The sequence below is a fragment of the Molossus molossus genome, unplaced genomic scaffold (genome assembly GCF_014108415.1).
Source record: "Molossus molossus isolate mMolMol1 unplaced genomic scaffold, mMolMol1.p scaffold_m16_p_9, whole genome shotgun sequence".
Lineage (NCBI taxonomy): Eukaryota > Metazoa > Chordata > Mammalia > Chiroptera > Molossidae > Molossus > Molossus molossus.
In genome coordinates, this window is record NW_023425403.1 from 19,534,172 (window position 1) to 19,547,001 (window position 12,830).

The 12,830-nt window shown below is 33.6% G+C and overlaps 1 protein-coding gene across 4 annotated transcripts in view; it reads left to right on the forward strand.

Moving 5' to 3' along the window:
* Nucleotides 1-12,830, forward strand: part of TNKS (tankyrase) — a 177,922-nt gene that overhangs the window by 87,804 nt on the left and 77,288 nt on the right. For all 4 annotated transcript variants that reach the window (XM_036249519.1, XM_036249522.1, XM_036249521.1 and 1 more), the window contains exons 4-5: nucleotides 6,467-6,503; nucleotides 7,276-7,351. In XM_036249519.1, coding sequence (XP_036105412.1) covers nucleotides 6,467-6,503; nucleotides 7,276-7,351 — 113 coding nt within the window. The remainder of the gene's footprint in view (nucleotides 1-6,466; nucleotides 6,504-7,275; nucleotides 7,352-12,830) is intronic.

Here is a 12,830-nt window from a genome sequence, read left to right on the forward strand (position 1 = left end):
GCAAAAAGTCAAGTCACTTTCCAAATACAATTGAGCAGGTATAAATTATTTGAAATCCTGATAAGTGCTTATAAATGGGATGTGTATCTTAGATGTGGCTAGAGCTAAGCAAAGTCGTATCATTGCATACCAAGAAACAATTTTATTTAAGTGTTGAGACACAGGATAGTATAGTTCTATTTGGGGATTGTTTTATTTGAAAAATGATTTTCAGCTGCTCTGCAGGGAGTTGGACACATTTCTATTTTCCTAATGAATTGGAAAATTCTTAAATAACCTTCCTGGTTTATGTCTAGTTCCATACTTAGGTGAACTTTATTTTTTAATTTACCAACAAAATAGAAAATAGCGCTGGTTGGGTAAAATTCCTTTATACTTACTCTATAATTCTAGGTACTACTTTTTATAATAGTTTAGTAGAGACTTTTTTCCCCTGAGATAATTTTGTTTTTCCTTAAAGTCTGTTCAGAGCACATTAAAATTGTTTTAGAAAAAGATCTGAGCAGTACTGAAAATCACATACAGGATGAGAATTTTAGAGCTGAAACTTCAGAGATCATTTAATCCTTCACCCTCACTTTTCCAAATGACAGTAAAATGAAGGTTCCCTGGAAGCTAAAGTGACTCTTCCAAAGTCACACAAGTAAATCGATGGCAGACCCAGAACACACTCCAGATCTTTTACCATACAGTCCAGTGTTCCTCCTGTGTTTCATGCTGATGAAGACGTCGTTTGGTATTCAGTAGGGAAAAAAAGTTTATATTTGGAAGTAACAATTTTAAGAGTAAGAATATATGGAAAGCAGTTTATTAGAGTAAAAGACGACTTCTTAAATTGTCATTAAAAACACTCTACAGTAGCATGGTCCAAAAAAAATTTCAACTGTTCTGTCTCATATTCTCTCTGCCTGTCTAGTGCAGTGACCACTAGCCACGTGTGCCTATTGACATCCTAAATATGGCTAGTGCAACTGAAGGACAGAAATTTTATTTAAAATTTTTTTTCTTGGAATTCACTTAAAAGTAAGTAGCTGTGTGAGAGTGGTGGCTATTGTATTAGACATCACACTTTGTTATGATGGTATTACAATACAGGTTATGTTTAATGTTACCTAATACTGGCTAATTAAAAAGGTCAGTGTTGTAGGAGGCAAAAGAAGGAAAGGCTCTCCACCAGGAAAATACTCTGTTCAAGCCTAGAATTTGAAAGCCCCAAGTCATTCTATGTTTAGAATGGCCATAGAGTATTTAGTTTGATCATAATTCTAGACTTAAGTAATGGTATGGACTTTGAAGTAAGTAGCAAAATGAGTGGGAAGAATGATAGGATTCAGAAGAAAGCAGCATTGAGAACTCTGATAACTAATTTTTCTCCAATTGTCTTGAAAATATTTATGAAAGATTTCAGAGAGAAAAAATAATTCAAGAATTCTTGGAGTCATCGTTTATATGTCGTAGAATATCAATTAGTCTGAAATTGCTCTTGGTGGAAGACATAACATCAACTTCTTGATTAGATTATCTCCTGGTGCTTCGGTGAAATCCCTTTCATAACTACATAGCTGGTTCTAAATCTTCAAACTGTTAGTGAAAACACATGGAATATATCATCTAAATTAATATTTTATTTCACATATAGACTGTCAGTTTAGTTACAAGAATCAGTTCGTCTCATATTTGCTGGTACTTTGATGAAAAAATATCTATTGGTATTTGATAAAAATTATCAACTCATGGTACTACTTAGTACTTGGCAACATAAGGTCCTTAAACCTGGTAACTGAGTTTTTTTTTAAATAATCTTTCATTTTTCAGTACAGTTGACATACAATATTATATTAGTTTCAGGTGTACAACCCAGTGATTAGACATTTATATAACTTACAAAGTGATCACCCTGATAAATCTAGTACCCATCTGATACCGTATGTAGTTATTACAACATTATTGACTATATTCCTAATGCTGTACTTTACATCCCCATGACTATTTTATAACTACCAATTTGTAATTCTTAATCTGTCTACCTATTTCACCTATCTCCCCGCCCCCACCCTCCTCCTGTCTGGCAACCGTCAAAATGCTCTCTGTATCAGTGAGTCTGTTTCTTTTTGGAATCTATACATAGCTCTTCCCTGGAGATACTTAAAGCATGCTATGGGAAATGCAAAATGCATTGATCATTTGAATAGACTTGGCAAGGATTTTCTTCATTCCTATTCCCTTGATCCAAAATATTGCCCATGTTTACAAGCTCATATGAACGCTCAAATGTTTTAAAATCATTTTGGGGGAAATGTATGGCTTACATTATATAAATATGTTTACTCTGTTTAAAGCTAATTGTCATTGTTTTTAAAATTGTTTTATTGCTGTTATTGTTTGGTTATTCTTCTGTTTACATTGCTTCTTTGAAAGCGCAGATTTGTTTAGTTTGTGCTAAAATATTAGTCTTGTTCAGGGCCTGACAGATAGTGAATAATACTCATGAAACCTTAGACAATTCATTTAACTGCCTTAGTGTCAGTTTCATTAACTGTAAATGAATCTGTTGTGGATGGTCCCTAAGAAGAGTGACTCTGAAATTGGAAGTGAGGTGACAGGAGAAAGGTGACTTTCATATTACACCCCCTCATGCAAATAACAAACGATGTTGCTGATAGGCATGTATTATGCATGGTATCAAAGTAGAGACAAGACAGGGCATAATTCTTTTTAGTTCCTTACTGCTTTAAGAATTTGTGATTTCACGATCATAATCTTTTCATGTTCGTCTATCAACAAAACCAAATGAACTCATTTTTACAAAATTGAGTCTACTTTGATCCTGTCAGTTGCTGAAGAAAGGGTCAAAAGCCACTCAAAATCTTAAAATTGAGATAAATCAATAATCATGACTTCTATTTATTGAGGTAGGTGTTCTTCGTTTTTATTCAAAAAGTAATTTGTCTTCTAACTACCCTGGTGAACTACAAAGGGGAGTTTTTATTTTATTTTTATTTATTTATTTATTTTATTTTTATTTTTTTATCCTCACCCGAGGACATTTTTCCATTTCTTGTTCAGATAGAGTGGGAGGGAAAGAGAGGAAGAGAGAGAGAGAAACATCAACATGAAAGGGACACATCAAGTGGTTGCCACCCGCACGACCCAGCCAGGGCCGGGGACAAACTGCAACCGAGGTACGTGCCCTTAGCAGAAACTGAACCCGGGTCTCTCTGGACACAGGCCAACACTCTAACCACTGAGCCAAACTGGCCAGGGCAGGAGTTTTATTTTTAACTTTCATGTTTTAACCTTTATTTTTAACCTTCTTTCTGATAATACACTTCTTTAACACATTAACTTGTACTCCACTTTGTGTGTATGTGTTTTATCTTTACATATAACCTATCATTAGTTTACTAATAGTAACAATTCAGACTTTGGAAAGTAAATGTTGGCTTGCTTATTATTTTTTTTAATCCCACTTATTTTATTCTAATCAAAGAAAAATATTTTAAGCCATCTGTTTTCTCCATTCCTGGCTGCTATTATCTTGACTATAATTGCCTAGTTTCATTTCTAGCTGATCTATTGCTAGCCTTTATCTGAATGTTATTAAAGAATATAAGTGCTCCATAGAGCACCATAGTCTCAGCCAGAATATTTTCCGATTCTCAGCTAAAATGAAACAGAACCTGTGGTTTGGCTGTTAAGTAAGTAGTTCAGATTTGTTGTCAGTGTGTAAGGATCTCTAAATTCATTGTTAGTTGCAATGTAGCATTTGAAAAATAGCTTCGACTGTTTATGGATTGTGGTCCTTGGGCACCAGATAGTGGATGTTGGAATGTATTGCAGAAAAGCTGATTAAAGTACAAGGCTCTCTAACAGTAAGAGTAGAAAGCCATTTGTAACACCTGTGTCCTACTCGGATGTACTTAAATGTTTCCTTTAGAAAGCCTTGGTTTATTGTCAGCTTATCCATGAGGGAATAACATTTTTGCAAAAATGTGCCTTTTGGAGAAAGCATCAATAAGTTATACTTGATGAGAAGTTTATGTAGGTAGACTGATTTGAACTTCAGAGATCCCAAATACTTTGCGGTATTATTACCTACATTATTGGAGTCATGTTTCACTATGACTTAGATTTCAATAGTAGCTACTTTCAGTTCCCAATTTTAATGTGTTTTTACTGTATATCAGGGAATTTATACTTCAAATATAAACTGTCAGAATTCATTGTCCACTCTACCCACTTCCTCTTTGCTCTGGGCCACTTTCCTTCCCAACAAAAGTTCACTAGAGTAGAGATGGAAATAGTTTCCATGATCACAAAACTTACAGATCTTGAAACATACTTTGCACTCCCCTTGTTAAAACACTTCTCATTATTTTCAAAATAATGTTCACATTTCTTAGAGGGCCTCCATGATCTTTCTAATTCTTCTTTGCCTCATTCTTACCCATCCCCGGCAGGTGTCCTTGGTTTCAGGTTTACAGAGCTACCATTTTCCTTCTCATCCCTTTAGTTTGTTTGCCACCTTCTCCACCACCCTTCTTCACCTGAGGATCACCTGTTCTTCCTTCATAACTCTGTACAAGTTTCCCCTCTCCCAGGAAACTTCCTTGAACTATAATCACCATTTAGAGTAGCCTTCAAGCTCTTCGTAGCATTTTATAAGATTTTTTTTATACTCTAGTCATTTGTTTACTTGTCTGTCTCATTTGATAGTCTATTACAGAGATGATAGTGTCTTTTTTTTTGGTTTTGAATCTGGCATATAGGCCTTTCAAATAAATGTTCATTGACTGGCTGAATGACTTTTGTAGATAATGCCATAATTTGACTTTCTTTGCTCTTGATATTTAAGGTATTTGAGGGTATGGGTTATGCTGTTTTCCTCACAAGAGGTTTTTTAATAGACTGACTAACTTCCATATTGCCAACTAACATGTTTAATAAAGATGAGCCTTTGGCTTTGGGGAGTCAAGAACTTCATTGGTGAGGGATATAATAATATAAATCTTAAATTGTCAGTTAAAGAATCTGGAATACAATATATGGGAAATTGTAAAGACCAGCTCCTATGATCTTGAATCATTCATTCTAGCTTATCTATGTATATTGTTGAACCTTTCATTTATTGGTATGTAAAATTTCCTTAGGAAAGAATAGATATTTAAAACCTATTTTCTTGTTTGAAAATAACTTTTTACAGTTTTTAGATTTTAATATAATCTTAATTTGGGAAGCAAGACTAAGTTTAAACTAAAAGAATATTTGCTAATGATGGGTTATGAACTGAAACATGTGCTTGGCGGTCCTGAGGTGTCTTTACAGTAGTTGCGTCAATATTCTGCATTCTGTAGCAAAACAAACAAAATGCAAAGAAATCTATATTTATAAGTAAGATTTTTAAAAATAATTTAAGCTTGTTTCTTAAAAGCATTAAAACATAATTATTTCTTCAGTGATATAGCTGATTCATATATTATAGCTGAATCACAGTCCTGGCTGTTCTTTTTATCTATTGAGTGAATACACACTATATTAATAAAATTTCTTGTTCTTTAATTAAGCTTTCAAAAGAAACTTGTTTGTTAGATCTTGAATACCATAGGAAGTTTGTATCGAAGGTCTTAAATTATGTACCTCTTTTTCTGTGACATATTAAAAAATACGATGAAGAAAATTATTCACATCTCTGTAGTTGGATATCTGCTCATTCTCAGAGACCGTAGCCTGCTTTTTAAAAATATTTTAAAGATTTCTTATTTGTTAAAATTTGGTACTGAATTTGTATAAAGTGTAAAGATTATAAGCCTGTTAGAATATTGGTGTCATTTAAGAATGTACTCACTGTTGTGGTTCTTGGAGCACTGCCTCCAAGAGGCTCCCAGCATTTGGTACATGGTTCACGTATTCCTAGTCTACAGACCTACCCTATGGAGGCAAAGGCTTCAAGGTTCTGATTTTATTTTCTCCTGCTATAAAGCTCAGCAATGGTAATTAATTTTTTGAACTTTCCATGTCTTTACAAGTAAAATTAAATTTTTTGAAGACAAATAATTTGTACCTTTAAAGAGCCACATTATTTTGCTTTTGTCTCAGAATGTATTATGCTTCACAAGTATACTGTGACAGGCTGAATAGAAAAGGGGGGAGGGGACATTGTCTTCAGCTGGCATGCTGTTATCAGAGGGAATGTGTTTCTGGACACGAGATTTAGCATTCATTGGTTGTCTGAAGAAAGCTACTTCATCTGAGGATTGGACAAGAAGCTGCGTCAATTTGCTGCCCGTCTCCAAGGCACTGGTGATGCTGCCTTCACAAGCTGGCTAACGTCACGGCTCCATCACCCAGCGGGGTGTGGACTATCTTTTTCTGTTCTTCTCTATTTAATTCTCTGTTTGCTACCTACTGCATTTCTTAATCTGTCTTCTGCCAAATGCTAACAGCATGATATTTTGCAATCATCTAGGTGAATACAAGAAAGACGAACTCCTAGAAGCTGCTAGGTAAGTGATTCCATTCATTTTAAGTGAGTATAATGCATTTAAGGGAGAAAAGGGGGAGGGCAGGTGGAGGACTATAAAAATTATAACATGTTATTGTCTTGCTTGGATTTTATGCAATAATGCAGATAAGACTTTACACTAAATCTTTGTGTACTTTATTTTACATGATTAGTGTATTAAGTGAGACAGTCTTTCAGTCTGGTGATGATCATAAGGTTAATTTTATTTGGAACATATCTTAAGGTACCTGCAAACCTCAGTTGCCTAGCTTTTCCAGTGATATGCTCGGAGTATTTAAATACCTACCTATACCTTCTTTTTTCTTTGAAAAATTGTCTAATTTTCAAAAGCTTGAATGAGGCATATAGTAAATGTTAAAATTCTCATCCATTTTCTTTTGTTCTTGTTCATTTATAATTTTAATTGATTGGCTTTTTACAGCATTTTGTATGTATTTTTAACTCTTGTGTTTTAGATGACTTATCAGAATAAAGTTTGTTTGTAATCGGGAAGGTGACTTTATGCAGATAAATAAAACAAATAAAAATGTAGAAAGCTACGTTTTCCAAGCTATACCACTACATGATGATTAACAGGACTTAATTAGGAATATATTAATTGAATTGAATACAGCAAAAGAGAGTTATTCAGAATCACATAAAAGAAATCAAAGCAAACCCATCTTATTTTCCACTTTCTTGTGAAAAAATATCTACAAATATTCATAAGAAGCTCTGTCATTTTAAAAGAATTGACATATACCTTTTTATAGGAGTGGTAATGAAGAAAAACTAATGGCTTTACTGACTCCTCTAAATGTGAATTGCCATGCAAGTGATGGACGAAAGGTGAGTTATTTAAAATATAATATTCCCCTTCAGTAATTTCTTTTTGCTTTGCAGTTAAAATGTTTGAAGTTGGCATATATGTATATGCATATGTAGCTGTATTTTCTGGCATCTTTTCACTGTAAAATGAAATGCTCCTGTATCTGTTATTGGCAGTTGTGACATATTCATTGAGCTGGTGAAGCATGGATCTTAAGCCTGTTCTCTTTAAATGTCAGACACTGAAAGTTGTTTGTTTAATGGAACTGCAGCTTTGTCAGTGATTGAAATGATAACAACATATATTTTCTGTGTATGATCATGGAAATTGTAAATATCTGTTTATGTCCTATTTACCCATTTTGTTAGGATATATGCATTTTTTAATTTCTTATTTGGCAGAGGAGGATTTTTTACTACATACCAATACTTTTTCCATTTAAAGCTAAGAAAATGTTGCTAATGATTATTTTAGATCTATGTGACATCCCTGCCTTTTTTGTTTATTATTGTTTATTGGCTAAGTTTTTATCATGGTATATTGAAGGAAAACAGGTTAAAGCAGAGAGAATTATTCTGCATTAATATACAGTTGTCATAAATGTAAGGTAATATATAAAATGTACAGCTGGCATTCATTATCTGCTTCACATTCTTGCTGAATAGAGACTGAAATATATTCCTTTATAGTCTTTAATAATTGATTGCAAAGTTTAACAGTGATTTATTTACCTAATAGATTTTAAGAAACAAAGTACTTTGTACTGTAAAGTCTTTTTTTAAATGGCACTTAATTTTTTAATGTTAAATGATTGCTTTTATATTTTAAAAACCTAAGATATTTTTAATGTTACATTGAAGATATTGAGGAAAACCATCTTGTGCCTAACATTTAAAGAATTAATTCCTTTGAAATTATTTATATTGAAAATAGGCTATGAAAAATATCAGGATGGATGGTGCCCCTTAGAAGTAATAAACTATTTTGCCTTTTAATATAATTTTTCTGAGTGATAATTTTATAGATAAAAATTATTCAGTTTTCCTTGACTGCTTCCACACTTTTTTCCTATTCTAAAGAAACCCATAGCATAGTGGCAAGGAATTGACTGTCTCAGAATATATGTTATTTGTTTTGTATATTATTGTGCATGTTATGGTTTGTATATTATTGTGTGGCTTGTATATTATTTTTACATGGCCTAATGAGTGTTCGGTTTCTCTGGATAATTTAAGGAGACTTCTACTTTCATGTAAGGTTAAATTATGTATATGTAAAGCTCTAAACTAGGAAAGATTTACTCAGTACTACTAATAGTTTTTTGGAGATTCGAAAAATGATAACTGCTCATTTCCCCTTCAATTTTGAGGTTGCTTTGAGGATTTTAACATTCTTGAGTTACTTTAAAGCTCTACAGTTTGTTTGGATCCTCTCAGTAGATAAAGTGACTTTTATCACTGTGCAGAAAAGGGCCTTTTTATCAACGGTAAGTGCACCTGTATCTGTAGACAGGGCTCTTTTTAGAACCCAGCATACTTCGGTTTCCCATAGTCATGTTAATATCGCAGAATGTGTGTGCGATTACTTCGGTTTCCGTCCCCGCCTCATTCTTCCATCTTCACTCCTGTACCTTGACAGTCCCATTTCTAGCTCAGTAAATCATAGTAATGAAGGAGCATGAACACTAATAATTAACAAATTACTTCTTTTCTCTGCCTCACCCCTACACAAATATATATAGAACTCCTTTATTTTCCCTTCTTCTCAAAGGAGATTACACTTTCCTCATTTCTTTTAGCTGAAACCAATGTATTCCTCATCCAAATTCCTGTGGCTCCTTCCCAGTGTAACTCAGTGGCATTTACCACAGAGTTGTTGAATTGTAGTTATTCATACATGACTTTTCTACTAATCTATGAGCTCTCTTTTGTATTTTGCATCAGACCAAGCCAGGTACTTTGCATGTAGTAGAAGCTTAAGATGTGAATATGCCCCCCAATAAACAGTTTTATTCTCTGAGTAAAAAAAAATCATCTGTTTGCTTTGCCATTTAGATAATTAACTCAGAAGAAGTATGTGGATAGGGGATTTTATATTTTTTATTTATATTATTACCAGTATGATTTTACTGATTTATTTTGAGTAATTATGCTATGAAGGGTGACATGTATTTTAATGTGCAGAACATGTCTCAAATATTCTACTGAAGGATTCATAACATAAATAATGCAATAAAGTTTCAAAATGTACTTATTTTTTAGATGATCAATATTCTCTTAGAAAAAATTAAATTTAAGCATTTATTAGGTTTTAGTGCCATTTATGCATAGAATCATTTAAAATTTTCCATTGGTATACAAAATGCAAATAAAATTTCATAATTAGAATTGAATAATATTTCTATTTAAATACTACCTTTGTTTATGGCACAGCAATTCTTTTTAAAAAATTTTTATTTATTTGTTTTGTTACAGATGTGTCCCTCCTTTTCCACCCATTGATACCCCCCCCACTCCCACCATCTTCACTGTATTGTTCTTATTAAATATACCAGTTGCAGTAAAGCCACAAAGCAGTAAATCCTCTGGGTGCTAATAGAGATTGGGATAAGATCCCTTAGTTATGACATTATCTTTTGTTTACTCACTATTGATGTCAAGAAAATATGTAAGCAAATCTAACTTTTAAATTACAAGTCTGATTTATATATTTAATATTTTTCAAGCCATTTGCATGCATTTATCGAGAATTAGGAAGTCAGATTTTACATTCAGAGGATAAAGGCACTTTACATATATAGTACGTTAGTCAGGTATATAGTTTTATTTCTCGAATTTGCATTTTAGAACACAGTGCAGAATCAAATTCATTTTTAGAGAGTTTCTAAATGACTATATTAATGCGTAACTGAGTCCTTTCCTGTCTCTGTTTTTACTATGATCCCTGGTAATTAAAAGTCCCATGGAAATGTCAACTTTGTAATATTTTTAGAAAAGACTTGTTTCTTATACATTAAATAGTAGGTAGAGAATTTGCCTAGATGTGTGTGGGGGTTTAGACTTCAGCATTCCTTTTTAATGTAATGTGTGGGATTATTACTGTGACAGTGTACATTTTAAATAGTCTCTCAATTCCGTCCTGTGACGCACTGATTATCAAATTAGGTAATATGTGAATGGTTAATATTTTTATTTCCCATAGACATTTATTTTTATAACCTAAAAATAAAAGTGGAACTTGACTACTCTAGAAATTTCCAATTTTTTTTTCCCTAAAAAGTGAAGACAGAACTTTTTTTTAAAAAAACTTTATTCCGAAATGCTACTTTTATAGAATTATATACATGTTCTAATGATGATCACATTAGAAACATATAGGCATAGATATAATTTATTCCTCTTGTATTTCCTTCCCATTATGATTAGATATAACATTCCACAATTATTTTGAATTGCAGTGAAATATAACCAGAAACTTAAAACAGATAGTATTTTCAAACTTAGATTTATTCTCTTTTAATTTTCCTTTACATTATTTTCTATCAACTATTTTATTAGCAAATATACAAATGTTCTGGCTCTATTTGATATATAGATTAAAGGTGGTGTTCTTGTTTTTCATTATTCATTTTCATAAGGATACCTTTTTACAGTGAATGGAAGTACTTCAATACATCTCAAATTATTTTAACACTGAACCCTTTTCAGAGTGCATTTTGGTCCCTCTCCTGTTATTTTCTTTTCGTGGCTGTCTTTAATACTCTTTCAGAATAAATGTTCTGAATTTATCATCTCCTTATAACAATGAATAGGTTGGAGTTGGGCATTACTGTGAACATATTCCTAAGTAGGAATACCGTGTATCTTTGCAATGCCTACTGTTGCTATGATTGGATGTCACCAAATATTTTTATTTTTTATTTTTATTTTTTATCCTCACCGAGGACATTTTTCCATTTTTTGTTCAGGTAGAGTGAGTGGGAGGGAGAAAGAGGAACAGAGAGAGAGAGAGAAACATCGATGTGAAAGGAACACATCGAGTGGCTGCCACCCGCACAACCGACCAGGGCCGGGGACAAACTGCAACCGAGGTACGCGCCCTTAGCGGGAACCGAACCCGGGTCTCTCAGGACCGCAGGCCGACGCTCTAACCGCTGAACCAAACCGGCCAGGGCGGATGTCACCAGATATTGAAAGTAACTAATATTTGGTTGGAACTAAATGTATTCTTGAGTTATATTTACCAGTTTTAAGAATACGTATTAAAATTAGTATCTGGCTGAAAATAATGCAGCAGTGTTCATTTGAATCCATAAAGTATATCCATGCAACACAAAAAACATACAGGATTAATGCAGTTTTTTTGTATTTATATTTAAACTTTAGGTTTATATACATTTGTCATATTGTAATACAGTATTCTTGGTTAATTTCTTCCTTCAGTGTAAATCTTCTCTGATAATCATGTTTGACCAGCATTTTAACAGTCCCTCTATGGTAGATTGTTACTTTGAAGACCCCTCAATAAACTGTGCCTTTCATTATTTATGCCCTTGTCTAGCCCTCTCCCACACAGACTCTGAGCTGAGCCAGGACTTCCTTTAAAGTAGAGCAGAACTACCCTATGCCATTTCCAGGACTAGCCCTGGAGTTGGCCTGGTGGCTGCCAGTTTCTCGCTTTTGGAATGCTCTGCCTTATAACCCAGCTGCCATGCTATGGGGCAGCCCAGGCAGCCATGTGGAGAAATGGAGAAGTCCTGTGGAGAACTGAGGCCTCTAGCCAGCGACCCACTGGAGCTCAGTTAGGTTTCTCAGTGACTTTAACCACCCAGGCATCCCAGACAATCTAGCCTCTGCTGACTTCTCAGTCCAGCCTCCAGGTGACATGAGCAATCCTAGCACCTAGTGTATGGAGCAGAAGAGCTGCCCAGATAACTCACCATTTTCCAGGTGGTTTGTTATCTAGTAATAGAAACTGAGCTCCCCCTACTCTAAGAAAACAATTCACTCAATGCTTATTATCTGTTGCATCATTTCTCAGGTAGATTACTGAAAATGGTTCTTTCATAGCTCCTTGGAAGAATAGTGAAGATTTTAAAACAAATCCCCGATTACATTATTTTAGATATGTTCAATTGCATCTTTTGGGATCATAGTGTTATGGGGAAAATTGGGAACTTGAGAGTAGAATACCATTTTAAGTTAACGTTATTACTAGCTATGTGCTCATGGCAAGTTTTATTTTATCTCTGAGTTCTGAATTTTTTAGCTAAACAACAAGGATTTAGGCCACATTACCTCTAAGATACCTTTCAATTCTAACATTTTAAGATTGTAATATATTTTGTAATTTCATTTTTATCAGAAGTAATTACCATAATGTAGAATTGGATTATATGAGAGTCCATAGAGTCACACTAGTAAAGCTCTCCTAGTATCTTTAATAAAATTTATATGGAACCTTTTTCTCCTTTAAGAAAGTGTTAATGTTACCTGTGGA